At 39.8% G+C, this 27,784-nt stretch overlaps 1 protein-coding gene across 1 annotated transcript; it reads left to right on the forward strand.

The window, feature by feature from the left end:
- The first annotated feature begins 17,934 nt into the window (after positions 1–17,934).
- Positions 17,935–27,303, forward strand: LOC141509818 (uncharacterized). The gene is made up of 4 exons (XM_074219627.1): positions 17,935–18,191; positions 23,138–23,264; positions 24,263–24,358; positions 25,706–27,303. The coding sequence occupies exons 1-4, from the start codon at positions 18,159–18,161 to the stop codon at positions 27,262–27,264; spliced, it is 1,815 nt and encodes a 604-aa protein (XP_074075728.1). The 5' UTR covers positions 17,935–18,158; the 3' UTR covers positions 27,265–27,303.
- Positions 27,304–27,784: the final 481 nt, after the last annotated feature.

A 27,784-nucleotide genomic window follows, 5' to 3' on the forward strand; every position in this document is an offset into this window, starting at 1 on the left:
TCAAGGGCACCACGCGCCCTCGGGGGTCAAGGGCACCGTGCGGCCTCCGGGGGGGTTCAAGGGCACCGTGCGGCCTCGGGGGGGTTCAAGGGCACCGCGTGGTCTCGGGGGTCAAGGGCAGCGCAGCCGACGAGGCAGAGACGCGCCCAGCTGGTTTTAGAAGGAAGACGATCTCCGCCGAGGATCGGAGTCCGGTCCGAGCCATTCCAGAAGGTTCGGATGGGGAGAGTCTGTGATTCTAGAGCCTGGCTGTGCTAAGCGGCATTGACAGCGTTTTCCCGAGGATTTAAATATGCAACCCCCCCCCCCCCCCCCCCCCCCGAAGACCAGCCGCAGTGAGATGACACTGCAACCCATGTGATCCGTGCAATTTACGAATTAAAAAACCCATTTAAACCCTGTGTTCAAATTGAGGAATAGGTCAAAGGAAGTCTTACATTTTAAGTGGAGAAATTTCTTCCAAGCCAGAAAGTTCTTTTCTTCTTTTGGTTTTTGCAAGGCAAAAACTTGCCCAAGGTCACATAACTAGGTAATTATGAAGTGTCTGAGGTGGGATTTGAACCCAGGCCCTCCTGACTCCAGCCCTGGTCCTCTATGCCGCCTAGCTGTCCCATCAGAAAGAGTTATTTTCAAATCTTTCTTATGTCAGTTTTTTTCTCACACGTTATTTTTTCCAATTATCTACGACGATGGCTTTCCACATACACCTTTGAATTCCACAATTCTCTACCTCCTTCTTTTCCCTCCCCTTCCCCCATCATAGCAAGTAATCTGGTAAGAGTTATACATGTATAATCATGTTTAATATATTTCCATATTAACGTTGGTCCTTCATTTTCTTTTTCTTTATGTTTTTGCAAGGCAATGGGGTTAAATGGCTTGCCCAAGGTCACACAGCTAGGTAATCGTTAAGTGTGTGGTTTTGAACTCAGGTCCTCCTGACTGCAGGGCTGGTGCTCTATTCACTGTACCACCTAGATGCCCTTATTTCCCTATTAGTCTTGTGAAAGAAGAATCATAACTAAAGGAGGAAAAATGACAAAGAAAAAAACCAATAAAACAAGTTTTAAAAAGCAAAAGTGCTATGTTATGGTCTGCATTCAATCTCCATAGTTTTTCCTCTGGATGCAGATGGCATTTTCATCACCAGTCTTTTAGGATCCCCCTTGACCACTGAACTGCTGAGAGGAACTAAGTCCACCTTGGCCAGTCATCCCACATGTTCCTGCTAATGTGGACTATGGTCTTCAGGTTTGGCTCATTTCACAAAGACTCAGTTCACTCAGAGACTTAATTAGCCTTTACAAAGAGACCAGGATCTTTACATTTGCAAGGATTCTCTCCAAGAATTCTTTGGTTAAAACAAGGGAAGAGCACCAGTTTAAAGGCTAAGGTTTTATCCAGTGAGAATTCTCTGATGGGCTCCAGGTGGAATTCTCCCCTCATTCATAGCATTTAGCTCCATTCTGAATTCTAGTGAGTAATAAGGGAGGAATATATATATATATATTATCAATATATAATATGTTATAACATAATATATTTAATATTAGTATATAATATATTAGCATATATAATTAATACATGATATATTATCTATAATTTATATATAATGAACCATATTCATTATACTTAGGACTGATATGAAAAGGCTGAGTTAGAGGTGAAAAACTGTTGCAATTTCCTTACATTCAAAGACTTCCTCCCTGTTTTGACTTCTTTCATGGGGAACACGGGAGGAAAAGCAGGTAAAGGCCCTCTTCCATTCCTTCCACTGCTTCCATTGAGCCACCTAGCTGCCCTGCTCCCAATCTTTACATTAGGAATATTTTCATGGGAATTGGGAGATCGATACTGGGTAAAGGCCTTGCCTGGTAGCTTACATTCATTGGGTTTCTTTTTGTGAATTCTTTTTTGTGAAATAAGAAAGGAAAAGTTGAGATATGTCCTCCCACATTCCTTACACTGCTAAGTTTTTTATGCAGTGTGATTTCTCACTGGGCTGTGCTCCAAGGGAAGTCCTTTATATTCATAGAGTTTCTTTCCATTATGAATTCTTTTAGATGAAATCAAGAGGAGGGGGCACTGAGTGAAGGACTCCCCATATATGTTACATACAAAAAAATCTTCTCCATAATGAAATAAGGGAGAAAAGTGAAAAGGCCCTCCCTCATTTGTTACATTCATAGGGTTTCTCTGTTATGAATTTAAAAAACATTATTTATTTAAGACAATGGAATCAAATGACTTGCCCAAGGTCAAACAGCTGGCAATCATTAAATGTCTGAGGTCAGATTTGAATTCAGGTCCTTCCTACTCCAGGACCAGTGCTCTATTCACTGTGCCACCTAGATGCTCTCTGAATTTTTAGTGGGTACTAAGGACTGACATCCAGATAGAATCACTTCCACATTCCTTGCGTTTATAGATTTTTTCCTTAATTATGAAATTTTACTTTCATGTAAAATAACGGAGGAAAAATGGGTAAAGGCCTTCTATAATTTTTTACATTTTTTTTAGATTTTTTTTGCAAGGCAATGGGGTTAAGTGGCTTGCCCAAGGCCACACAGCTAGGTAATTATGAAGTGTCTGAGGCTGGATTTGAACTCAGGTCCTCCTGACTCCACGGCCAGTACTCTATCCATTGCGCCACCTAACCACCCCAGTTTCTTACATTTTGAAGGTTTCTCTTTAGTATGAATTCTCTGATGGGCAGTAATGGCTGAGATCTGGGTGAAAGTTCCCACATTCCTTATAGTCGTGGGGCTTCTCTCCAGTGTTAATCTGTCATGTGAAGTAAGGGATGACCATGGGTGAAGCCTTACACTTATTAGGTTTTTCTGCTAATTTTCTGATGTCAAAGTAAGGGCTGAGTTGGAGGTGAAACTTTTTCCATAATCCTGGCCTTCATAAATATTGTCTCCATTGTAAATTTTTTTTTTCATGTGAAATAAGAGAGGCTACTGGGTGAATCCCCAAAATTGCTTTCCAAGCAAAGCGATTTGAAACAATTGACCTTCATCCATAAAGAAACCCCATTTGGGGCTTCACTGGTATTATCGTTTTTCGTAGTTATTATTGCTACTACTTAGGATTTCATTATGAGTCTCTATTTAGGTTGGTGCCCCTCCTGCTTTTTACAGCATATTTCAAGTTTGCTCATGCATAGTTCTTTCAAGTATCCTCTCCTGTGAGAGATGCGATGGTGATGATATAACTTTCCTAATTTTCAGAAGCCTTTATTTGAATGATTGATATCTTCTGGGAACTGACAGAAAGTGAATAGCGTTTGCTCTGCTTCTTAATACTCACATTTTCAATAATAACTCATAAAATATTCTCAATACCTTTATCAATCATCTCAGATGCTTATGCCACAAACCATATTTTATTCATTTTTTAAAGATTTATTTCATCAAAAGATTCATAATAGAAGGAAACCTGGTAAATGCAATGAATGTGGAAAAACTTTTCCTGGAAGAGCAGGACTTATTAAGCAAAATTGAGTGAATTGCTAGGATTCAATGATTATGAGAAAGTCTTTACAGAAAGGAGATGATTTAGTATATTGTATGGTTAATACATAAGATATAAGATTTTCCATAGTAAGGCCTTATAGTTTAGCTACAGAGAATTACTGACCCTCAATTTACTTCTGTTGTACAGAGAATTAGTGACCCCCCCCAATTCACCCCTGATATACAGGGAGGAGAGATGAGTTGGACTGATTTTATGCATATATTTAAAACAGCTTGAGTATTTAAAAGAACTGCTGAATGTCCTTGACTAGTCCTGGCCAGACTCTCAAGGCTGTACTTGATTAACACTGCCCATCTCTTCAGGAACTAGCCATTCTTGAATGTAAACATAGTAATTCTTGGGGTTCGGGGAGGGGTGGCTCCTTCCTCAGACAACCCGAAAAATTTGGTTTTATTCCACAAAAAAATTGGCAAGAAGCTTTCTTTGTTCTCAAGCTATTTAAGATCTAATTAGACCTTAGCCTAATTGGAGTCTCACCCATGGAGAGAACACTCTGCCTGGGATCTTCCCAACTGGGACTCTGGAGGCTGGACCCCGGGACTCCCAAACCGCTGCTGATTCAAATGTTGAAGCTCCCCCAAATCGGTGATATTTTCTCTTAATATTTATGGTCATGTAGGCGTTGCTCTCCTTTTTATATTATATTAGGACTTATTGGTTACTTTTGCTGTAAAACTGATTTATTTCTACCTGTTTTATAATCACTTTATTAAATATACTTTTTAGTTTTGTTGGTGTGAACGTGTTATTTTGTAGGAGTGAATCAAAACCAAAACTCATTAATCCAACATATATATCCAAAAATTCATCCAGGAGTAAATCTCTACAAGTTAACCAACAGGGATTCTCTGTGTAGAATAACACTTTTAAAAAAAGGTTGTACTTGATTAGTTTTGCTGACTTGTGTTCTTTATATGCACAGCCCCTGTCTTTTTTTTGTTTGTTTGTTTGATTTTGTTTTGCTAGGAAATGAGGTTAAGTGACTTGCCCAATGGCACACAACTAGGTAATTATTAAGTGTCTGAGGTTGGATTTGAACTCAGGTCCTCCTGACTCCAGGGCTGGTGTTGTATTCACTGTGCCACTTAGTTACCCCTATCCTCTGTCTTTTTTCAAGCAGAGCCCATCAAAGGTTGAATTCCTGATGACTAAGGAAGTGTACATTTGAAGTGAAATCTGAACTTGAACCTTCCAAGACAGCTAGCCCCAATCCTTTCATCAGTTGAATCAAAGATATCACATCAATGTAACTCCCCCTAGCACATGTGTTTCTTATTTCAAGGGGAGGAGGCTCTTATACAAGCCTAGCTGTAGAGGGGATCCTGCAGGACCAAGGCAGGGCTGTGTTTGTGTGTCTGTGTCTGTGTGTGTATGTGTGTGTGTATGTAAGGGGATGGCTATCAACAGAGAGAAGGGCCAGGATGCAAAGTGTTGTAGAGGTAAAAAAAAAAAGCAAGATGTTTTCAGGCCTCATCTGAAATATGCATTGGTCAGCTGTTGATGTTACATGTGATTCAGAAGAACCAACTAGGTCCCACAAAACATGTCTATCAGCATAGAGATGAACCATGGCAACTGAGGATGCTACCAAGTGAGACAGAGTACAAGGAAAATAGAAGTGGGTCACAAAAAACCCCATCTCTGAGCTGTATCCCAGTCCTTATTTCTTCAGTTTGTTTGGACTCTCTAAACTTCCATAGTCTTCTTCTGGGTCTGTTTTGAGTACGTAACTCTTGAAAATTAAATGAAGGCTATACATCGCTCCCACCTCCCCAACCAGATCTCAGTCACTTAGATACTTAGGATACCCTCTGTCCTTTGGAAACATATATTTTTTGACATGAAGATTAGCTAGACATATATTAGAGATGGAGAGCAGATGGAAGGCAATCTGAGAGGGCTCTTGCTGGAGGGACCATGAAAGTATGATCTAGAGTGAGACAAGGTGGGAGAAAACAGGAAGAAATTAAGAGTAAGTAATAATCTCTAGGTCAAGATACTATTTGTCTTTTCCGACAGAAGGCTGAAGGAGAAGGAGCAGGAATAAACAGTCTCCAAAGCTGACCTTATTAGATTTCCACCCAAACCCTCCCCTCCTTCACACTTCCCTATTACTACCAAGGGCTCCCCGTTCCTTCTGTCACCCAGGCTCAAACCCTCCGGGTAACCATGGCACCCCTTCTTTAATATCCAATCTGTTTCATTGCCCTTACGATTCAACTCATTCCACAGCTCTCATCTACTCCCCCTTTTCTCCTCTGATGCTGTCAGAGACAACCAGGTGAAGAATCTTACCTCCTCATGCTTGTTCTAGAATAGTAACTCTCTGCTTTCTGCTGCCAATGGGATTTTTCTAAAGAGAAGGGCTGACCAGATTATTTCCTTCCCCCACTCCCATTCAAAAAACTCCAGTGGCTCCCTATTGCCTCCAGAATCAAGTATAAAATCTTTAGTTTGAGTCCTTCATGACCTGACATCTTTCTTCAGTTTTAATACAATTTACTCCCATCTATATTCTCTATAATCCAATGGCACTGGCATCCTTACTATTCATTATTTTAAAAATATTTTTATTTTTGTTTTTTTTTTGTAAGGCACCAGACTTAAGTGACTTACCCAAGATCATACAGCTAGGTAATTATTAAATCTCCGAGGTCTGATTTGAACTCAGGTCCTCCTGACTCCAGGGCCAGTGTTCTATTCACTGTACTACCTAACTGCCCCCTTTACTATTCCTTGAACAACATTCTCCCTCTCCCAGTTCCTTTCATTTTTACTGATATTTTCCCATTTTTCCCCAATTCTGGAATGCTCTTTTCTCATCTCTCCCACTTGGCAGCTATGGGAGAAATTAAAGTAAACTGAGGCATAAAGCTCTCAGCATGTTCAACTCATTAGTAAGGATAGTGATTACCAGTAAAATGGTTTTTTAGCTTCTTAGCAAGCCAAACGATCCTGAATGAGGGCAGAGAGATAATTTTTGCAAACAAAAGAAGGGACAGCCAAAAAAGGCAGTATCATAGATGGGGAAAATAATATGATTGGTTACAAAGTCAGAAGCATCACCCATGTGTAGGACAATATGATTGGCTGGAAATTTGGACTGCAGGGCTAGCAACAACCCCTCCTTCCATCTGGTCACCATGGGTGGCTCACTGGTGGTGTCTACAAGCCTGGTTAGTTAGTGTTCCAGGGATAACAGACCAGGCTTTGTGTTTCAGAGATAAGGACCAAACTCCCTGGCAACCACGTACCTCTTTCAAGAATAACAGATTTCCTTCCCACAAGAATAGAAGAGTGATTAGCAGGAGCAGTGAATGTGTAAATTTAACTTGGAGACGATGAGTGATTTATAGGAAAGCTCTGCTTCCAAACTCTGAGACAAATGAATCTGGTAGTTACAAAAATGTTGACAGTGATACAGAATGAAAACATTAACAAAAAAAGAATCAATTTGATTTTCTCAATTTTTACTTCTCTTTTTTTCAGGTCTCAGCTAAAATCTCGACTTCTTTGATTTACTTTTCCTGGTTCTCACCTTCCCTCTGAGTTTACCTCTAGTTTATTCTGCAAATATCTTGTTTATAAATAGTTATTTGCAGATTGTCTCTCACGTTAAATTGTGAGTACCCTTTGCCTTCTGTTGTATTCCTAGTAATTGCCACAATATCTGGTACTTAATAAAAGTCTTGATTAGACTTAAAGAAAAAAAATAAAAATATTTGGAGACTAAATGGCACAATTCTAAAGAACTGGTAGATCAAAAAGCGAATTGTGGTATCCACAGAACATTTCCTTAAAGACAATGGCATAAACAACATAGTCAGATCTTATAGAATTTATCTAAGGCTGTTCTGAAGATAAAATGTATCTCTCTAACCATTTTAATCAAGAAAAGAGAGAACGATCAAATCAATAAACTGGCCATGAAATAAAAAACTTTAAAAAATATCACTTCCCCTTGACTAAGCAACAAATTCTAAAAGTTAAAGAATTTTTAAAAAAACCTAAAAGCCACACACATATAACTGACAGGGTAAAAGGTTAGCTAATGTATTGAAAAATGAAGGAAAAACTAAATTGTTCCTATTAAAAATGAAAAAAATTATAACAAGTGAAGGGGGAATAAAGGAACTTATTAGAAACTGACTGACCTGTTAAGATCACAACAAAGCATAAGTCGGAACAAATGACTGTTATTTGTCTGTCATTCTTGAAGGAGATCATGACTTCAGGGAGATAATGCCATGACATGCAAGTGAGTTGGATTTAAGGGAGGGGACTGTGGAAAGTTGCCAAAGTTCACTTTCTCTTCTGGATCCATCTGGATCAAGGGGCTAGATATGGAGACCAGGGTGTGGCCCTGGTCTAGTGGGAGACCTTGGCTTTTCAAAGCTAGGTCTTTCCCAAGTCACAGTTTGACTGAGGCAATGGCCAATCAGTTTAAGGTTAGGTAAGAGAGAGATGAGGCAAACAGACCAAGAATAGCCACTTCCACCCTCAAAAGGAAAAAATAGGCTATTTAAATAATCAAATATAAAAAAAATCCAAAATGACATAAATGAACTCTCAAAGAAAAGATGCATTTACATGTAAATTCTATCAAAGGGCAGCTAGGTGGCTCAGCGGATAGAGAGCCAGCCCTGGAATCAATTGGACCTAAATTCAGATCAGGACTCAGTCTCTTAAATTATTTTGTGTGACCTTGGGCAAGTCACTTAATCCCATTGTTTTCCAAAAACATAAAAAAATTCTATCAGACATAAAGAACAATTCATTTCAAAATTAAACATGTATATGATTAAAAAACTCCAATCTCTATGTATGAATATGGTTTGGTACTTAAAACAGGGAAAGATAAAACAGAGAAAACCATAGACCAATATCCATAATGAACATTTAAAAATTTAAATAAAGTCTTAGAAAGGCTTTATCATCACATTTGAAAGAATATCAATTATGTTCTGTTTTGATTTATCCCAGTACCATAGAGAGGGTTGCTTAAACAAAAGGAAATCTGCATATCATAAATCACAATGAATAAATATAAATAATGAGATGACAAAATCAGAAGATGCTGAAAAAGTTTTTGACAAAATCCAAAACTTGGGTCTATTAAAAACTCTAGAAAGAAAAGAAGCAGACCATTTGTTTTAGTTTTTTTGCAAGGTAATGGGGTTAAGTGGCTTGCCCAAGGCCACAGCTAGGTAATTATTAAGTGTCTGAGGCTGGATTTGAACTCAGGTACTCCTGACTCCAGGGCCGGTGCTCTATCCACTATGCTACCTAGCTGCCCCTAGACCTTTTCTTAATATATAGTAAATAATATTGATCTAAACCCAGGAGCAAGCACATGAAATGGAGAAAATTTAGAGATTTTTCCAATAAGATCAGAGGTAAATCTAGGATGCTCACTATTTTTACTTCTATTTGGCATAGAGGTAGACTAGATGTACCTATGATAACAGAGAAAAGGATGGGTTAAGCTTAAGTAAAGAGGAAGCAAAATTAATGCTTTTTGCCTACAATTTGATTTTTTGAGAAAAATTAAAGAACTAATCAAAAACGAATTGAAATAATGAATGGATTTCATTTGCCCCTTCTCAACAATATACAATATGTTGTCTTCATTAGAATGTAAGCATTTAAGAGCAGGAATTGGGTCTCTTTCTATTTGCATTTGTAGTCCCAGCCTTTAGCAGTCTCTGTCACAAATTTAGTGCCTCATAAACACTTTACAATCTAATTTAACTGCGTATTGCTAACTACTAAAGACTCCGGTTGTTTGCCTTTTGTTGTCCAGTCATATCCAGCACCTCATAACCCCATTTGAGGTTTTCTTGGCAAAGATACTGGAGCAGTTTGCCATTTCCTTCACCTTATTTTATAGATGAGAAAACCGAGGCAAACAGGGTGAAGTGAACTGCCCAGGGTCACACAGCAGTACATATAATGAAGCTGGATTTGAATTCAGGTTTTCCTGACTCCAGAACTTGTACACTGCATCACTGATGACCTAGCTGCCCCAGGTTGCTCACTAGGAGATGAATAAAAGTGGTAGAATAATTAGGGGTAGGCAAAAAGCATTTACATCAAGAAGTCTGTGTGATAGGAAGCTTATTATGTAAGAACAGAGTTACTATTACATTACTATGACACTGGAAAGGAAACAATCAGACACCAAGGACAAGAATGTAACAAAAAGGGGCGGCTAGGTGGCACAGTGGAGAGAGCATGGTGCTGGAGTCAGGAGTCCCTGACTTCAAATCAGACCTCAGACACTTAATAATTACCTAGATACCCTCCTGTTCTACTCGAAGGAGAAATTGAATCATCCCTTGGTGAAGTTTGAGTAACCTCACCAGAGTTTTGATCCTTGTGCCAGCTATGTCTGGATAACCCATATGGATACACATCTTAGCTGGGCAGGACACACACACACACACACACACACACACACACACACACACACAAACACCCATCATATATGTAAACTAGCTGACTTTTTGTTTGTTTGAACACCCTTTCTTTTAAGGATAAATGATTTGCTCAGGATCACACAGCCAGTATGTATCAGAACCAGGCTATGAACCCATAATTTGAAAAATGCATAATCCTGTGCCCTTAGGGTAGGATATCTTGTTCTGGAATTATGTCCTTAAAATAAACTGCATCTAGCCCTTCCTGATGTTAAATGTTAAGATTAATGTTAAGATTGACCTTTATTCTGATTGGTTTAAATAATTCTAATTTTGCTGCATAAAAGAAAGTTTTTTTTAACCTTATGTTCCTAATAGATGCTTCCACATGCTTCTACTTGGCCAGTAAAGATGTTTTTGCTTTAACTCCTAACTCTTGCTCACTGACCTTATTTTCATGGACCCACTAAGGTTGATAATAACCCCTGAAGGCTAACTTCAAATTTATTTCTATCACAACACTATACCAACAGTGTTTGTTTGTTTCATGTGTTACATAGCTAATCTCTTTTTCTAATCTACTTTTTTTTAAAGATAGTATAAAATCATTTGGTGATTGTTCATTTGTAGTACATTTTGAAATCTACTGTTGCTAGGGTTGCTTCCTTCCTGCTTGCTACTTTTTTCATTATTTTCCTTGAGATCCCTGACCTCGAACCTCCCTTTCCAGTTACACCAGCTGCCTGAGGCAAATGAAGTAAGATCATCTCCTTAAATTCATTATTCAATGATTGATGATGTTTGTCCTTCCTTCTTGAAGAAGACCATGACATCAGGGAGGTGATACTATGACAAACAAGTGAATTGGATTTGAGGGAGGGAGGGAGGGGGAGGACTGTGCTAAGTCACCAATCTCACTTTCTCCTCTAGAGTTATCTGGGTCCAGTGGCAAATATGGATCAGGATGACTGGAGATGACCCTGGATGGGAGGCAGTAAGGGTTAAGTGACTTGTCCAAGGTCATACAGTTGTAGGTGTCAAATGTCTGGGGCCAAACTTGAACTCAGATCTTCCTCACTCCAGGACTGGTGCTCTGTGCATTATATCACTTAGCTTCATTATACAATGATTAACATTCCTCTGTCATGCCCTCTCCACCCTAATTGTTATGAACCCTCAATTGCTATTGCCTTCTCTCACTGACTACATCCTTATTCTCATCCACTGCAACCTATACCCCCAACTACCCCCACTAAAACTACCTACTGTTTCATTGTGTTCTCTGTAATGCCTGCTCCAAGGGTCATAAACCAACTTTCATTTGAAAACCTTTCTCATTCTCTGTATTTTCTCATGCTAACTGAGATATGACTCCTTTCTGGTAATATAGCATCCCTGGTCAACTTTTTCAGCACTAGTTGGAATTTCTCCTGCCATCTCTTATTACTGGATTTTGTTGGTTATATGTATATATAAATAAATAAATGTTGATAATTTATGTAGATTTATTTTGTATCCTCTAACTTTACTAAAGTTAATTATTTCCCTAGGATTATCTAAGCATGCCATCACATCATCTGCAAGGACTGCTAGTTTTGTTTTTCCTTCAATTTCTTTTTCTTCTCCTATTGCTTTTTTTTTTTTTTTTTTTTTAGTTTTTGCTAGGCAACGGGGTTAAGTGGCTTGCCCAAGGCCACACAGCTAGGTATTTATTAAGTGTCTGAGGCTGGATTGGAACTCAGGTACTCCTGATTCCAGGGTCAGTGCTCTATCCACTGTGCCACCTAGCTGCCCCTCTTCTCCTATTGTTATAGCTAACATTTTTCTTTCTTTCTTTCTTTCTTTCTTTCTTTCTTTCTTTCTTTCTTTCTTTCTTTCTTTCTTTCTTTCTTTCTCTCTCTCTTTCTTTCTTTCTTTCTTTCTTTCTTTCTTTATCGGTAAGGCGATGGGGTTAAGTGACTTGCCCAAAGTAGCTAGTATGTTTCTGGTGTCTGAGGTCAAATTTGAACTCAGGTCCTCCTGACTCCAGGGCACTGTTCTATCCTCTGTGCCACCTAAAATGTCTAACAATAACAATAATAATAATAATAATAATAATATTTGACCTTCATTTTTGAACAAGATCAGACGTCAGGGAGATGCCATGATAAGCACATAAACTGAATTTGAGTGAGTCATCAGCCTCATTTTCTCCTTCAGAGCCATCTGGGTCCAGAGGCCAGATATGAATCAGGATGACTTGGAGATGGCCCTGGATGGGAGGCAATCAGTAAATGACTTGCCCAAGGTCATACAGCTAGTAGGTCAAGTGTTTGAGGCAGGATTCAAACTCCATCCTCTGGACTCCAGGATCAGAACTGTGTCCAATGTGCCACCTAGCTACCTCTAACATTCCTAGTAATAATATTGAATAATAGTGGTAAAAATGGGCATCCTTGTTTTACCCCTCTTCTTATTGGGAAATTTTCTAACTTATTATGCCAGTTATAGACAATGCTTACTGATGCTTTTCATTGTTATGTGTGAACCTTAATATGTATCTTACAGAGCAACTTGCTGTTCCCCGAAGTCTCTAGCATAGCAAGGTTAATAAATGTTTTTGTATAGTTTTTCATTCACACAACACTATACCATTTATACATGGGGGCTTTGCTGCTTCCTCGATGTGGGAGTCCTTTCTGATGGGTTGAACATGGTCCACCCATAATCTCCTGTCTTCTATTTCTTTTGTCTAAGTTTTTAAATGCAATGCCCAGATCTGGACACAGTAGGTGTGGTCACAAGAGTCCCAGGATCTGTTAGCTCCCCTCACAAGAACACTCTGCTTCCATCCACACAGTCCATATTAATGTCAGCTTTTTTAGTGACCATGTCTTATTGCTGATTCCTGTATCAATATTTAGGGGGTCCTCACACCAGACATTCAAAAATTTTTTTATTATTTTAATTTTTATTAAATTTTACAAATTTTCCCCTAATCTCACTTCTCCCCCCCCCAGAAGGCAGCCTGATAGTCTTTGCATTATTTCTATGCTATACATTGATCAAATTGAATCACACCAGACATTTTTAAGGAAAGTTCATTAACCAATATTGAATTGTGGTAAAGGAAATTCTTATCCAAATGGGCATCAGACCAGATAATTTCTGAGGACACTTCCCAGGCTGAGATTCTATAATTTTGATTTCAATTTTGGGAAAAGATGGCAGGAGGAGCTACAAAGGAAGCTCTTGTTTTTGTTTTTATTAAACAAGGTAAGGAAGTGAGAATAGGGACAGTACGGGATCAGGTTGATAAATGTATGGGGCCTTTACCCAAGGACAGAAGGTTCTAAGCTATCCCCAACATATCATTCTGGTTCAACTCCTTCTGAGTAGGGTCCAGAAAGCACTACTCTTCCTGGATGAAATCCATAGTCACAGCCTTGAATGCGATTCCTACAATCCTATAAACATTAAAGTTCCTAAGATAGAGAGAGGACAAAGACTTTTTTCACACTTCTCCAATTTACACAGAAGGAAATTGAGACCCAAAGAAGACAACTAGTTCCTACTGCTACATGCATTAGAGCCAATGTTTGAAACCTTAATTTTGTAAGATAAGAGGACTGAAATAACTGAATCTAAAGAGCCATATGGAATGTTGAGAAGAGAAGTTTGTGCTTCCAGTGGGAGGTATATAGAACGTCTTATATTGTGAAAACTCCCTTTGTACTTAAGGGGAAAATATGAATGCTTTTGTGATTTTTTTTTAGCATTTTATGAGCATCTATAGAAAAATGAGAAAGAGGTGATGTGAAATTCCTTTATAAAAACTATCTCAAGTTATAAGTAGTTAAAAAATACATCATAAAAATAATTCTAGAAATAGTTTGTGAGGTCCAGGCAAGCTTATAGTCTTCAAGGAATGTTTTGAAGAAAAGACAAAGAAAAGAGCCTAATCAAATTTGCTTCCAAAGTGACTCAAACCTAAAGATCAAACATTAAGGGAATGCCTTATGAAAATGAAACTTTACTTGTATCTTTTACAAAATATTGTCTAGACTTCTCATTTCTTTTTCTTTTTTTTAAGGTTTTTTCAAGGTAATGGGGTTAAGTGGCTTGCCCAAGACCACACAACTAGGTCATTATTAAGTTTCTGAGACCAGATTTGAACTCAGGTACTCCTGACTCCAGCCACCTAGCTACCCCAAAATATTGTCTAGACTTAACTCATTTCCAGTATGTCAGCAAATCTACTTCCAAAAGCAGCATCCCTGACTGATGAATGTTTGTCTCAGCTAAACTGAACCTGGGTTCTGAAGGTCACTCCCAACGGTCACTGCCAGTTCCTTGGGGAATCATCACTGAGGTGAATGAAAGCCCAGATGCTGGGATACTGGGATATTAAACTCACTCTTGTCAACTTTCAAAAATCACCCCAAATAGAAAAGGTTAAAGGGCGGGGGGAACCTGCCTCTATGTGGCCATATGCTGACCTCCTGGTAGAGAAGGTCTAATGGTTTTGCCTTTACAAGACTGCATCTCACCAGATGGTTTGAGGGAAGGAATCAATCCAAAGTGAACAGCCAAAAAGGAAATTATATTCTGACTCTGTGTGTGTGTGTGTGTGTGTGTGTTTTAATATGAAAGCCTTGGTTCTGGCTTCCAGATCCAAGTAGATAGCAGAATGGAAACTTGCTAGGCAAGTAAGTCTCTCAAAGCATTTTTATCATTGTCTTCATGACTCCCCCAAATAGTCTTCCCAGATTCTTCCATGTGGAATGAATTCATCAGAGGGACTCTGTGTATATTCTAGTGTCCTTTAGAGTGGCAAAGGCAGCCAGAGATTTGAAGCAATTGTATCTGGCTGTAGCCCCTAGCAGAAGCTGCCATGCAGGGATTTTGGAGGTGGAGAAAGATCTTTCTTCACCCTTCATGAAAGTCACACTCTATCGCCTGGCGAATCTCAGCCAAGGGTGTGGCAGTCACAAGCTACATCCTATTAACTTCCCCACCACCTCATTCCAGTGCCATTATCATGGCCTGGGGTTGGATCAAGGAACCAGGCAGGGTAGTATAGGAAAATGCCAAACCCTTTCATCAGTGAATTCCTATTTGGTCCCTGGACTCAGATGGCCTTGGAGAGACAAGTGAGATGGTAACTCCCTCAAATCCAGTTCATGTGATTCTCACAGTCTTCAAGAATGAAGGACTAATAGCATCATCATTACTACTTGAGTGTGATTTCTAAGGCATCCAAATGTTGATTCACATGTGTTGTACCAAAGCAGCAGAACATACTTTGTATTTGTCTCTGTGTCTGTGTTTGGGGGAAGACTGATGCCTCTCCTAGTCTAATTGGCCCGATAAAATCAAGAAGGGGTCTGTCTTCCTGCCTTCGAGTCAGCTCTGGAGTTCTTACCCTGGGAATGCTACTCCCCTCGTTAGGATTCTCTATAGCTACTCAAGCCACTCTACTGAGCCCTTCCACTTTTAGTTCTACAAACTATTATCACATCCAAATGTTCTTCTTTTTTAAAAATTTTATTTTAATTTAAGACAATGGGGTTAAGAGTGACTTGCCCAAGGTCACACAGCTAGGTAATTATTAAGAGTCTGAAGTCAAATTTGAAGTCAGGTCCTCCTGTCTCCCGGGCCAGTGCTCTATGCACTGCGCCACCTAGCTGCCCCAAAAGTGTTCTTTTTGAAAGGGGTGTCCTCCAGTTCCCATCAAGGTGACTCCAATCTAAGACACCTCTGTTTTACAAGTTCCTTGTATTTTCTCTAACTAGATGGAATCTTGATGACGTTAGGAACTATTTTTGTGTGTGTGTGTGTGTGTGCATTTGTATTCCTAGCACAATGCTTTACAAAGCCAAAGTGCTTTATTCATGGCAGGGTGGGGGTGCTCAGAGAGGGTGGCTGCTGTCTGAGGCTAGAGGCCATAGGTTTGTGATTTATACAGTAACACCTTCCAAGGGATGGAAGACTCACCCAGAGACAAGGAGAGATGTCTTAGGTGGAGAATCACCATGAGGGGGACTGGAGGCCTGTAATAATTCATTGGGACGCCCCTTCCAAGAAAACGCTGTGCTCCTTGGAACTAGAACTGAAGATGGGCAGGGACCAACAGCTGGAGGGCTGGGCTTGGGTAGCCATAGAGAATTCTACCAAATCCGGGGATTAGGAACCCCAGGGTAAGAACTGCAGAGCTGGGTCTAAGGCAGGCAGTTCTGCCTTAGTTTAGGACAGAAGCTTCGGGAGGAGTGGGGCAGGGAGAGATCTGGAAGGTCAGGAAGATGTGCCTTTGAGAGCAGGGAGATGGAGGGTGGTGGCAGGATTATGGGGAGGGGGAGAGCAAAGAGCTGGCTGGTTTCAGGGGTGCTGGGCCACGGAGAGCAAAGATGGAGCTCCTGGGGGGGGGGTGGCTTGTGGCTTGGGAGATCCAGGGGCGATAGAGGCCATTTTCCTGTCTACTGAATTCTAGAAGTCTGAGGGCAGAGTGTGGGGCTGAGAAGCAGGCAGAGACCTGAGGCTGGGCCCCGGGTGGGGCAGGGAAGGGTGGCAGGGCGGGCACCCCTACCAGCCAGCAAGCGATGGGAGCCAGGACCCTCCTGGGTGATAGGATTGGAGCAAAGCGTTACATCAAGGACCTCGGGGCGGGGTGGTTGCAGTGGAGGTAGGGGGGGGCGCAGGGACAGAAGCGGGGACCCCCCGCCTGCAGCGTGACTGACTAGTGAGGCCCCGCCTTTGCCCGCGCAGCCCTGGCCGCGTCCTCCAAGAATTCTTTTGTGGCTGCGAGCCGGGGCTCATCACCGGCCCACCCAGCCTAGCTCCCGGCGCCCCCAGCCCCCAGCCCCCCAGCCCTGGCCTCCACCAGCCCTCTTCTCCTCTGGCTTCCTCCTGTCTGGCTTCCCGGTGAGTCTTTCCCCCTCCCCTGGCTGGATCCTGGGATCCTGCCTTCATCCTGCCCCCCCCCCCCCAAGGGACTCTTTCTTCCCAGATCCCAGTTCCATCCCTTTTACCAGACGTCCTGTCCCCCTCCCCCCTCCACCGCCCCCATATCATCCAACAGCTCCTGGAACCCAGGCTTCCTTCTGCCCCCGCCCCATGGCACTGTCTAGTGCCCACCCCACTGTCTAATCCAGCTCTGCGTCTCTCTGACTCGACTTCTTCACAGCTCTCATTTCCACACCAAGGTCCGGGATTTGTCTGCCAGCCCCCCCCCCCCCCCCATCCTGAGCTCTCTGTCTCCTTGCCCAGCCTGCCACGCTACTGCCAGCCTCTTCCCACAGCCTCTTCCCAGCCGAGATGATCTCTCCAAGCCCCAACCTTGCCATGCCCAGACCTAGGCCCATCTCCTCCCATTCTAAATCTGCCCTCCCTCTCCCCTAGAGTCACCATTCGGTCAGATCTCTAGGCCAGAGGTTCTTAATGTGAGGTCTATGAACTTGGCTTAAAAAAATTCAGATAAATATATATTTTTTTAGATTTTTCAAGGCAGTGGGGTTAAGTGACTTGCCCAAGGCCACTCGGCTAAGTAATTATTAAGTGTCTGAGGTCGGATTTGAGCCCAGGTACTCCTGACTCCAAGGCCAGTACTCTATCCAATGTGTCACCTAGCCACCCCAGATAAATATAAAATAAAACAATCGAGCTCCTTTTATAATCTTTTGTTAATTTTTTTTATTTAAAAACATTATTCTGAGAATAGGTTCACAGGCTTTACCAGATTGCCAAAGGGGTCGGTGAGGCAAAAAAAAAAAAAAAGATTGAGAAATCCCTGGGCTAGACACAGGGTTCCTTTTGTGATATGAGGCTAAAATGGGGAGATTGGAAGGGAAAGGTGCTGGATTCAGAAGGTTTTGGTCACAGTCTGGCTGATTTCAGACCATTTAGGGTACCTCCCCTTTCCAGCATTTTGGTTCTCCAAAGGAAGAAAGATGGAGTAGAAGAGGATGTAAAATATTCTCTCTGTTCAGACCTATGGCATTTCCAACACTGTTTGGACTGAAGTCTGTCACCTGATGGAAGGACCAGGGGCTCTCACCTTCCTTGGTTCCCCTGTCCATTGTAGGTCCTTGGGGAGAAAGTCAGTATTCTGCTTGCAAGAAGAAAAGAAAGATTCCCCTCCTCCTCTGAGAATCCTCTCTCTTCTCACTTCAGCCTGTAGGAAGTCCAAGCCTAGCCCAAGACAGAAACTTGGAGCCAGAAGAAATGGCTCCTGGGTCTCAGAGAACTCCATCCCAGGTAAGTACTGTTAATTTAGACTTAACAAACATCAACAAACATGGACATCTCCATAGATAGAGAACAACAGAAAAGAGATTACAAAGGAATCTGTCAGTGTGCATTTTAAATATATATGTATATATATATATAATATTCATTTGAATATAAATTATATGTATGTTTGTATGTGTATAAATATAAATTGTATAAATACATATGAAATGTAGTAATAATACTTCCTGTTCCTAACTCTCTTCATATGAATGTTCTACACATTTTTTGATGTTTTAACTGTTTTATTGTCTATTCATCTCAACATTTTGCCTGTCCTCTCCTTTTCCCCCTGAATGCGCCCTCTTGTGGCAGACAATATTACAAAATAATTTTATCTGGGAAAGCCTTGACCAGAGTTCTGAAGTGTTGATTAGCTGTTTTCCTTATAATATCAAAGGACAAACATGTTCTCCTGGTGCTTTTCACTTCAGCCTACCTCAGTTCACACAAGTCTTCCTGGGTCTTTCTGAATTCTTCTCATTTCCTCTTTCTTAAGACACAATGTTATTTTTTTAAAAAGGTTTTTGCAAGGCTATGGGATTAAGTGGCTTGCCCAAGGCCACACAGCTAGGTAATTATTAAGTGTCTGAGGAGGGATTTGAACTCAGGTCCTCCTGACTCCAGGGCTGGTGCTCTATCCTCTGAGCCACCTAGCCACCCCCACAACATTATCCTTTAAAGAACTATTTTGTCTTTTTGTTCAAGGACCTTAGGCAGTTTTCCATGATAATTTCCTGATGGATATTTTCCAGGCTACTTTTTTATAAAGGCTTTCAGGTAGTCCAATAATTTGTAAATTATCTCTCCTGGATCTAATTTCCAGATCATTTGTTTTCCCTAAAAGGTACTTTACTTTTATTCTGTTTTTTTCAGCCTCTTGGTTTTGTTTGATGGAATCTTGGTATCTCAGAGTCATTAGCTTATATTTGTCCAATCCTAATTTTTAGGGTTTTATTTTCTTCAGTTAGCTTTTGTGTTTCCTTTTTCCAGTTGGTTAATTTTTTTTTGATGAGTTGATTTCTTTTCCAAATGATCAGTTTTATTTTTTGATGAGTTATTTCCCTTTTCCAGTTGATCATTTTTACTTTTAAAGGAGTTGATTGCTTCAGTCAATTTTCCATAATTCTCCAGCATGGCTCTCATTTCTTTTTCCCATTTTTCTTCTCCCTCTCTCTTTTGGTTTTTAAAAACATATTTGATCTCTTCCAAGAAATTTTGTATATGAAATCAGTTCATAAACTTTTGAAGTAGGAAATTTGTCACTGCTTGCTTCTTCTGAGATGGCATTTTTATCACCCCTATCATAGTAGTAGCTTTTTATTAACTCTTTTTTTTGTTTATTTGCGCATTTTGATAGTTGAACTCTGCTACCGGAGTACAGGAAGTATATTTCCAAGCTTTTTGTGCTGGAATCAGGATCTGGTATCTGGTGTTTTGCTTGCCAAGGTGTTCCTATGCATTGGCCATGAAGAGGTTTATTTCTTCCTTTATACTAAAGCTTTGTCTATGCAGTAGTTTGTTCCCAACCTAGTCCTATCTGTTGCACCAGTGTTTCCAAGTCTTGGACTTTGGGGTTGGAATCATCTCTACTGACCCGCTATCATGCTGGCTTGCTAATGTGGGACGTGAACTGCACTGTGACTAAGAACCTCCCTGACTTTTCTACTCTCCTGCTTATCCTGGGCTATATTTCCCCTTTACCCCAGAAGAGTCAGACCTTTACTAAAGATCCTGCATGATATCTTGAGTTGTTTCACTCTTTTCTTTTTTTCTTTTTGGTGAGTTCTGTAGCTTTAAGGTCTGTGTAGAGGCTTTATTTAAAGTTGTGTTGGGAAAAGCTCCAGGAACTTCTAGCTTCCCTCTGCCATCTTGGCTCCACCATAGAAGTATCCCATTTCAGTCACAGACCAGATTTTATTTTGGTAGGAATCTCAGCAGTCAACTCTGACTCACTATCTGACCCTAGAATCTCCTCTTCCACACGCTGCACTCTTTCTTAAATCTAGAGAGTCTTTTATACTTTTAGAGAGCTCTTTTGAGTAGGAAGAGTTTCTTTCAATCAAACCTAATTTTATCTTTTTCTAACTTTCCTCTATTGTTCCTTTCTTCTGCCAAGCAGATATTCAAAGATATTCAAAGACAACTATCATTCATATCTCACAGGGATTCTTCAGTCTCAAGATAAAACTCCAAACTTCCTTCTAACCTGAATTCTCAGTGACCCAGTCTCATAATTCATCATCATCTTGGTCACCCTTCCAAAGGATCTTTCTAAAATAAAAAGATTAGGTTCCCAGAAAAAAGTTCAGAGGGGGTCTGACCAGAGCAAACTGGGAAGTCTAGCTACCTGGTTTTGTGTCCTGGATCTCTCATGGTGAGGCATCAGATGGCCTTAGCTTTTGGGATGACAGTGCCACACTCTTGACTCAGGTTAGGCTTGCAGTCTCCTCTGATTTGTGTCAGGTGAGGTGTGGTTACACCTCTCCTACCTTGTACTTGGGAAGATGAGTGTTCATTTCTCGAGCATAAGAATTTACATTATTACATACTAAACTTAATCTCCCCAGAGCTGTGTGAGTGGAGAGAAGGGAGGAAGGAAAGAATAAGACATAGTGGATGTTAAGAAGGTAGAAATAACAAGGCTTTGCATCTGATTATCAGTGAGGTCCAGGACAATGTTGAAATTTTCAACCTAAGACAATGAAAGGATAATGGTTCCCTGAGAAGAAAAAGGAGTGTTTGAATTTCAATTGTCTCATCTGTGCATTGAACAGGTTATATCTATGTTTGTAACAGGAACCAAATAGTTGAATGACTGCCACTCTGTCCTACTGTTTGAAGTAAGCAAGCTGTTCATTTCTGTTTTGGGGGAAAATATTCCCTTGATATTCTAGGTCTTTTGTTCCTTCTAATGAAATTTGTTATTTTACCTATCTTTGCAGAGCATGTCTTTGAGGGACTGATTGGTGTAGCATTAAGGTTTTGTTATATTGTCATTTTCCTTACCATGAAACGGCCAATCCAAGGGCCCTAATATCCTCTCCAGCAATTTAAATTATTTTTTATTTCTTTAAGGAGCATTTTGTAGATGATTGTATTACTGTGTGTTAGACCAACAGATGATAACATGTTCTACAATAAATTCTAAATGGATATGACATGAATATTAAGGATCACGGGACAAAAAATTGAAAAGAACCTCAGATCACATACTTTTTTTACAACTCTAGGAAGGAGATGAATTCTTAATAGCATAGAGGAGAGAAGCATTTACAAGAGGTGATGTGGATTTTTTTTGATTGCATGAAATGGAAATACTTTTGTACAAACAAAATCAAAGCAAATGGATAAGTAGGGAAGCAATTATCTGGGGAAAAGTCTTTGTAGGGGCATCTACATGACGTAGTGGATAGAGCACCAGAGTCAGGAGTACCTGAGTTCAAATCTGGTCTCAGACACTCAATAATTACCTAGCTGTGTGGCCTTGGGCAAGTCACTGAATCCCATTGCTTTGCAAAAACCTAAAAAAAAGTCTTTGTAGAAAATTTCTCAGATAGGGCTTTGGAATTCAAGATATTAGTTAGACAACTCAGAGTATCAGAATATATCAAAAGGCATTCCTCAGTATCTGATTGCTCAGTGGATATAAATATTCTCAAAAGACTAGCAAACAATGAACAATTCTTTGGAAGAAAATTCCAAATACAGAAAGAAATGCAAATCAAAACAACCCTAAAGTTTTATCCCCCACACATCAAATTGACAAGGAAGATAGAAGGTTGGACTAGTTTGTATTAGAGAGATTGTAGAAAGACAAACTGGCTAATTCACTTCCAGTACAGCTTAGCACATCAATTCTGGATGACCATTTGGAATTTTATAGATCAAGTGATCTAGAGATTTCACTGTTAACCACATACTCCAAGAAGGTCACTTTAAAAAAGGCTACATATATATATGTATATATATATATATATATACATATATATATGTATATATATATAAATGTTTACAGGTGGTATTTTAATAACAAACAGAACAGATGCCCATTGATTTGGAAATGACTAAACAAATTATGATACATGAATGTAATGGAATATAACTGTGTCCCAAGAAAGTAACTTTGAAAGATATAGAGAAACATTGAAGGACATATATGAACTGATACAAAGTGAAGTAAGCAGATTAGAGCACACACTATACATAATGACTCTAACAACGACAAGAGTAACTGATGGTTAAACAACAAAAGAATCTTTTTTAGTTAAAAAATGTTTCTGTATAAAGGATGCTTTTGTGGGAGGTGGCCGATAGGGCAGAAATCTAAACAACATTAAGACAAAATGCATCAGTAAAACTTTATTTTAAAAAATTCTCCATCTTTATCTTGTTAGATAAGAATCAAATCTGTCTCCGGAAAGGAACAATATGAGGCTTTTTTTCTTTGTCCTCTCTTCATTAATCCCAGTAGTTCTTTGCAAACTACTTTGTTCTTGCCAGGTCCTCATAGACTACTCATATAATCCTCTTGAAGAGGGTTTCTTGAATATAACCCTTGGGATAGTCTTGATATAGAAGTTGTTTTATATATCTTCTCTTTGTCTTCTTCACAGATGTTCATGGAACCTAAAAGATCAGAAAAAAGCACACTTTTTCTCTGACCCCACAGGGACAAGTAATTGGCAATAAGACATTTCTCAAGTTCCTTCCAATTGCTGACACAGGCTATTTTTCTCATTGTCTTACCAATGATGGTTTTTCAGGTTTGCTCTGACACTCCTCCTGAGTCTTTTGCTTTCTCTGCCAGTCATCTGCCTTCTCTGGTGTTTGTTTTCTTTCCTGTTAAGGAGCTGTTGTATGGAGTTGGATCATTGCCAAAGTCTAACCCTCAAAATCCTTTGGTATTTCAGAAATGTGTGACATTCAAGGATGTTGCTGTGTTCTTCAGCCAGGAGGAGTGGCGCTTCCTAGACCCTTCCCAGAAGAAGCTGTACAAGGATGTTATGCTGGAGATCTCTCAGAATATGCTCTCCCTAGGTAAGGATGATTTGCTCTCTGACCCCACCAGTGCTCAATCATTTGGAACCTTCTATTTGACAGGACTGCCTTAGTTCCCTCTCCAGCTGTTTGTTGCAGCATGTCAAACATGATTGAAAATGAAAGAGAACAAGTCCCTTCTTGTTTTTTTTTTTTGTTTGTTTTTAGATTTTTCAAGGCAATTGGGGTTAAGTGGCTTGCCCAAGGCCACATGGCTAGGTAATTATTAAGTGTCTGAGTCCGAATTTGAACCCAGGTACTCCTGACTCCGAGGCCAGTGCTCTATTCACTGCACCACCTAGCTGCCCCCAAGTCCCTTCTTGTTGAAGAGACAGAGATCTATTGCTCCCTGTTCTCCATCAAAGGTCCTTACATTATATAAAAGGAAATGGGAGTTTCTTTTGTTGCTCCTCAGGTAGTCTTCTCCCAATTCTAGGGAATTTTAGATCAAAGATGGAATTAGAATTATCCGACTTAAATGTGACTTTAGGGGTTAAATTCCACTTGAACAGTCATGTTCTCAAAAGCATCTTTGGGGACTTGTCAATGAAGTTTTCTTTGTGGACTTCTGCTGCAGGGAATTCCCTTGATCCTGTTGCAGCCCCTGGGAAGAGTCTCATTCTTAGGGTGTTTATTTTGACATCAAGTCTCAGTTTGTAATCCACTGCTACTGGTCCTGCTCTTAGCGGTTTACTACAGCAAGTCTGAGCTTATTCTTCCTTGATGCTTTTCCTTTCTTCATTACAAATTCCAGAAGTTATAGTGACTTTCTATCCTTCCCAGAGGGAGATAAATTAAAAAAAAACCAATTCTGTGGCTCCATGTAAAAAAAATAAATTGGCTCCATGATTTTCCTTATTTCCTTTCTGTAGTTTCTAGCAACATCATCTACACTATTCCCATGTATTCCTGGGCATCACCTTACTAACATATTCCATTTCCCTAAAAAGAAGTGAATTTAAATGTTTCTGTGTCCCTTTGCTATTTACCGTGATCAGGGCTTCCAGTTCCCAATGTAGATTGGATCTCGAAGTTGGATCAGGAAGAAGCACCACGACTGTTGGAAAATGAAGATACAAAGAATCCCTTTCTAGGTGAGTGAGTGAAAATGGGAGGTTTCAGAGCATTTTCTTTAGGAAGTCGTCATCTGCTAATGTTGGGCAGGGCATCTTCAAATCTTCTAAGATCATTTTGAAAAGGGCTGGGGTTGCCTCCTGTGAGTCCTTTTATAACCGCTCAGCATAACTCTTTTTCCTGTTGTATCTTGTTTGATGTTTGCCTGCATTCTAGGAGAAAGAGTGCCTCTTACAAAGACTGAACTTTCTCTTTCCCTGTTCTTGGGGATAGGGGCTGGTATTCCTTTATCTTAGAATTCTTTCATGATGAGTCATGTCCCTTGATTGGGAGTAGAGCATGCCAGTTTCTTGGATTAGCACAACACCTGTATAGAAATTGGCCAAGCACTAGGGTCTAAAAATCCTATAAGCAGATGTGGAAAAGTGGAAACAGAAAAAGCATTCTCAGCTGATCAGAATAGAATAAAAATTATATTCAAATTAGAAGAATGCATTAGAAGAAAAGACATCAACTTTTCCAAATCATACACAAGGGAAGATAAATATTACATTATCTAATTGGTATAAGATATTGTCCTACATCCTGAGAGAGACACAAAAGATAGAGAGGTTGACTATACTGTTGGAAGGATGAGGCATAATTGCCTCATTTCATGACTACATTTCACTGATAATAGTCTGAAGATGTGCTTTAGGGGGCAGATAAAAAGGTCACTATCTAGATAGATAAGATGGAATATAGTTAGAATATCTAATGAGTCTTTCATTTAGGTTCAACAATATCTAGAGGTTGGGAGAGATGGGTCTGGATTATTCATTTGATGCAGAAACAGAGCTGAGTGGGAAATCTCAAGGACAGACATGAGTGAGACATGGCAGGTAGAAAGATAAAGTGAACTTGGCCTGAATGGATATAATCAGCCTATCCAAGGAAAGATGCTGACAGACTTGTGAACTGAGATCAGTTGTGACCTCACCACAGTAGTATAACCAGTTCTGAGAAAGAATTAACAAATTAAGAGAAGACAAATATAGGATGGGCATACATCCTCTGTTCAACCCATGGACAGAGGTTTGCCACATTGATGTGAAGACAAGAATTATTGAAGTGCCAATGGTAAAATACTGAATGAATAAATAAATAAATAAATGAGAAAACATTTATTAAGCAATTATTCTGTTCAAAACATTGTGTTATGGGCTAAGAATAAAAAAAAATTGAACAAAGAAAAACTAGAGGGAAGGTAAGGGAGAATGGAGGAGATCTAAGTGACATCAATGTAAATCACTTTAGCTTCTGCCAAAGCAAGTGAGCAGCTACATTTCTGGATTTTTTACTTGTTTTGTTTTATTTTTTTGCCTTAGGTAAAAGAAATAGATCTAAAACCCAGAAATCTACTCCCAGAAAGTTGAGTACTTCCCATGACTTCAATTTGAGAAAAAACAAGGAATGTGAAATTAATTTAGGGAAGAAGCAAGACAACTTGCAGAGTCGTTCCAGAAAATTAAATATTCTCTTCAGAAAAACTCCTAGGGAAAAGAAAGATGATGAATGTAATAAAGCTGAGAGTAGTTTGACTTCACAGTCAACCAATAAATACAATCAATTTGCGGGGAACCCAGGTCCTACTAAAGATCAGAAAATGTCAAATGCTAAAAAGTCTTACAAATGTAATGAATGTGGGAAGACCTTCAATAGCATCTCATACTTGAATGGACATAAGAGGATTCATAATCCAGAGAGAGCTTTCATTTGTAAGCATTGTGGGAAGGATTTCTCAAGGCCCTACAAACTTGCTGTCCATCAAAGAGTACATACTGGAGAAAAGCCTTATAAGTGTAATGAATGTGGAAAGTCCTTCTCCCAGAGCTCATCCCTTACTCTACATCAAAAGATTCATAGTGGAGAGAAGCCTCATAAATGTAATGAATGTGGGAATACCTTCAGTCAGCGCTCAACATTGGTTGCACATCAGAAGAGACATACTGGAGAGAAGCCCTATCAGTGTAATCAATGTGGGAGGGCCTTTAGCCGGAGCTCAAGTCTTAGTGTACATAAGAGGAGTCATACCGGGGAGAAGCCCTATCAATGTAACGAATGTGGGAAAGCCTTCAGCCAAACCTCATCCCTTATTGTGCATAAGAAAATTCATACTGGAGAGAAGCCCCATAAATGCAATGAATGTCAGATGGCTTTCAGGGAAAGTTCAGCCCTTATTGTACACAAGAGGTTACATTCGGGAGAGAAACCTTACCAGTGCAATCATTGTGGAAGGGCCTTTAGTCAATCCTGTAGCCTTGCAGTCCATAAGAGAATCCACAATGGAGAAAAGCCTTATAAATGCAATGAATGTGGGAAGGCATTCTATGAAAACTCATCTCTTAATACCCATCGGAAGATTCACACTGGAGAAAAACCCTATAAATGCAAAGAATGTGGTAAGTCCTATTGTCAAAGCTCATCTCTTACAAATCATAAGAAGATTCACACTGGAGAGAAATCTCACAAATGTGATCAATGTTCAAAGACATTCATAAAGTCCTCCCAGCTTGCAGTCCACCAGAGAATTCACACTGGAGAGAAACCCTATATATGTGATAAATGCGGCAAGACCTTTGGCTATAGCCACACCTTCCATGAACATCAGAAGATCCATACTGGAGAAAAGCCTTATAAATGTGATCAGTGTGAAAAGTCCTTTCACTTCAGTTCATACTTGTCTATGCATAAGAAGATACATAACGAAGAGAGGCCTCACCAGTGTAATCAATGTGGAAAGGCTTTTGGAACCTCCTTTAACCTTGTTGTGCATCAGAGAATTCATACCGGAGAAAAACCATATCAGTGTAAGGAATGTAAGAAGTTCTTTGCCCAGAGCTCCAACCTTGCCACACACCAGAGAAGTCACATTAAAATGAAATGATGTGAATCTGATTAACGTACAATTCAAGGATTTGTTGACCCATACAATTCATTCCTGGGTTGAATCCATATGAATGTAATTATTTTTTCTCTTTTTCTATTTGTGCTGAAAAAAGGGAAGAAAAACAGATGGAATGTTCTATTTCCTGGAACTGTGTATATGAGAGAATCATTTAAATGGGCAATGGGAGAGGGAATGAGAAAATCCTCACTTTTAACAGTACAAAGAAGGGTTGAACATCACATACATATTTCCACACACAATTTGGTGTGGAAATAAATCAGCTTCATAGGAGGTGAGGTGGGGAGGGGTCATATAGGAAATAATAATTGGGAGGGAATAATCAAAAGACCAATGCATATTCATTTAGGAGGGTGGATTCCAAAGAGAGGATTAAAAAGTAAAAAGAAATCAAACAAATGATACAAAGGGGTCCCCATGATTTAGGTGATTATTAGGCGGTGTGCTTGCCATTTATACAGCACTTTACAAAGTGTCTTACAAAGATCTCATCTGATTT

The sequence above is a fragment of the Macrotis lagotis genome, chromosome 1, assembly GCF_037893015.1.
Source record: "Macrotis lagotis isolate mMagLag1 chromosome 1, bilby.v1.9.chrom.fasta, whole genome shotgun sequence".
NCBI lineage: Eukaryota > Metazoa > Chordata > Mammalia > Peramelemorphia > Peramelidae > Macrotis > Macrotis lagotis.

Coding starts and splice junctions, on each gene's coding strand:
- LOC141509818 (XM_074219627.1), top strand. CDS start 18,159: ATGGCTCCTGGGTCTCAGAGAACTCCATCCCAG. Junction 23,265..24,262: donor TCAGAATATGCTCTCCCTAG/GTAAGGATGATT, acceptor TACCGTGATCAG/GGCTTCCAGTTCCCAATGTA. Junction 24,359..25,705: donor TACAAAGAATCCCTTTCTAG/GTGAGTGAGTGA, acceptor TTTTTGCCTTAG/GTAAAAGAAATAGATCTAAA.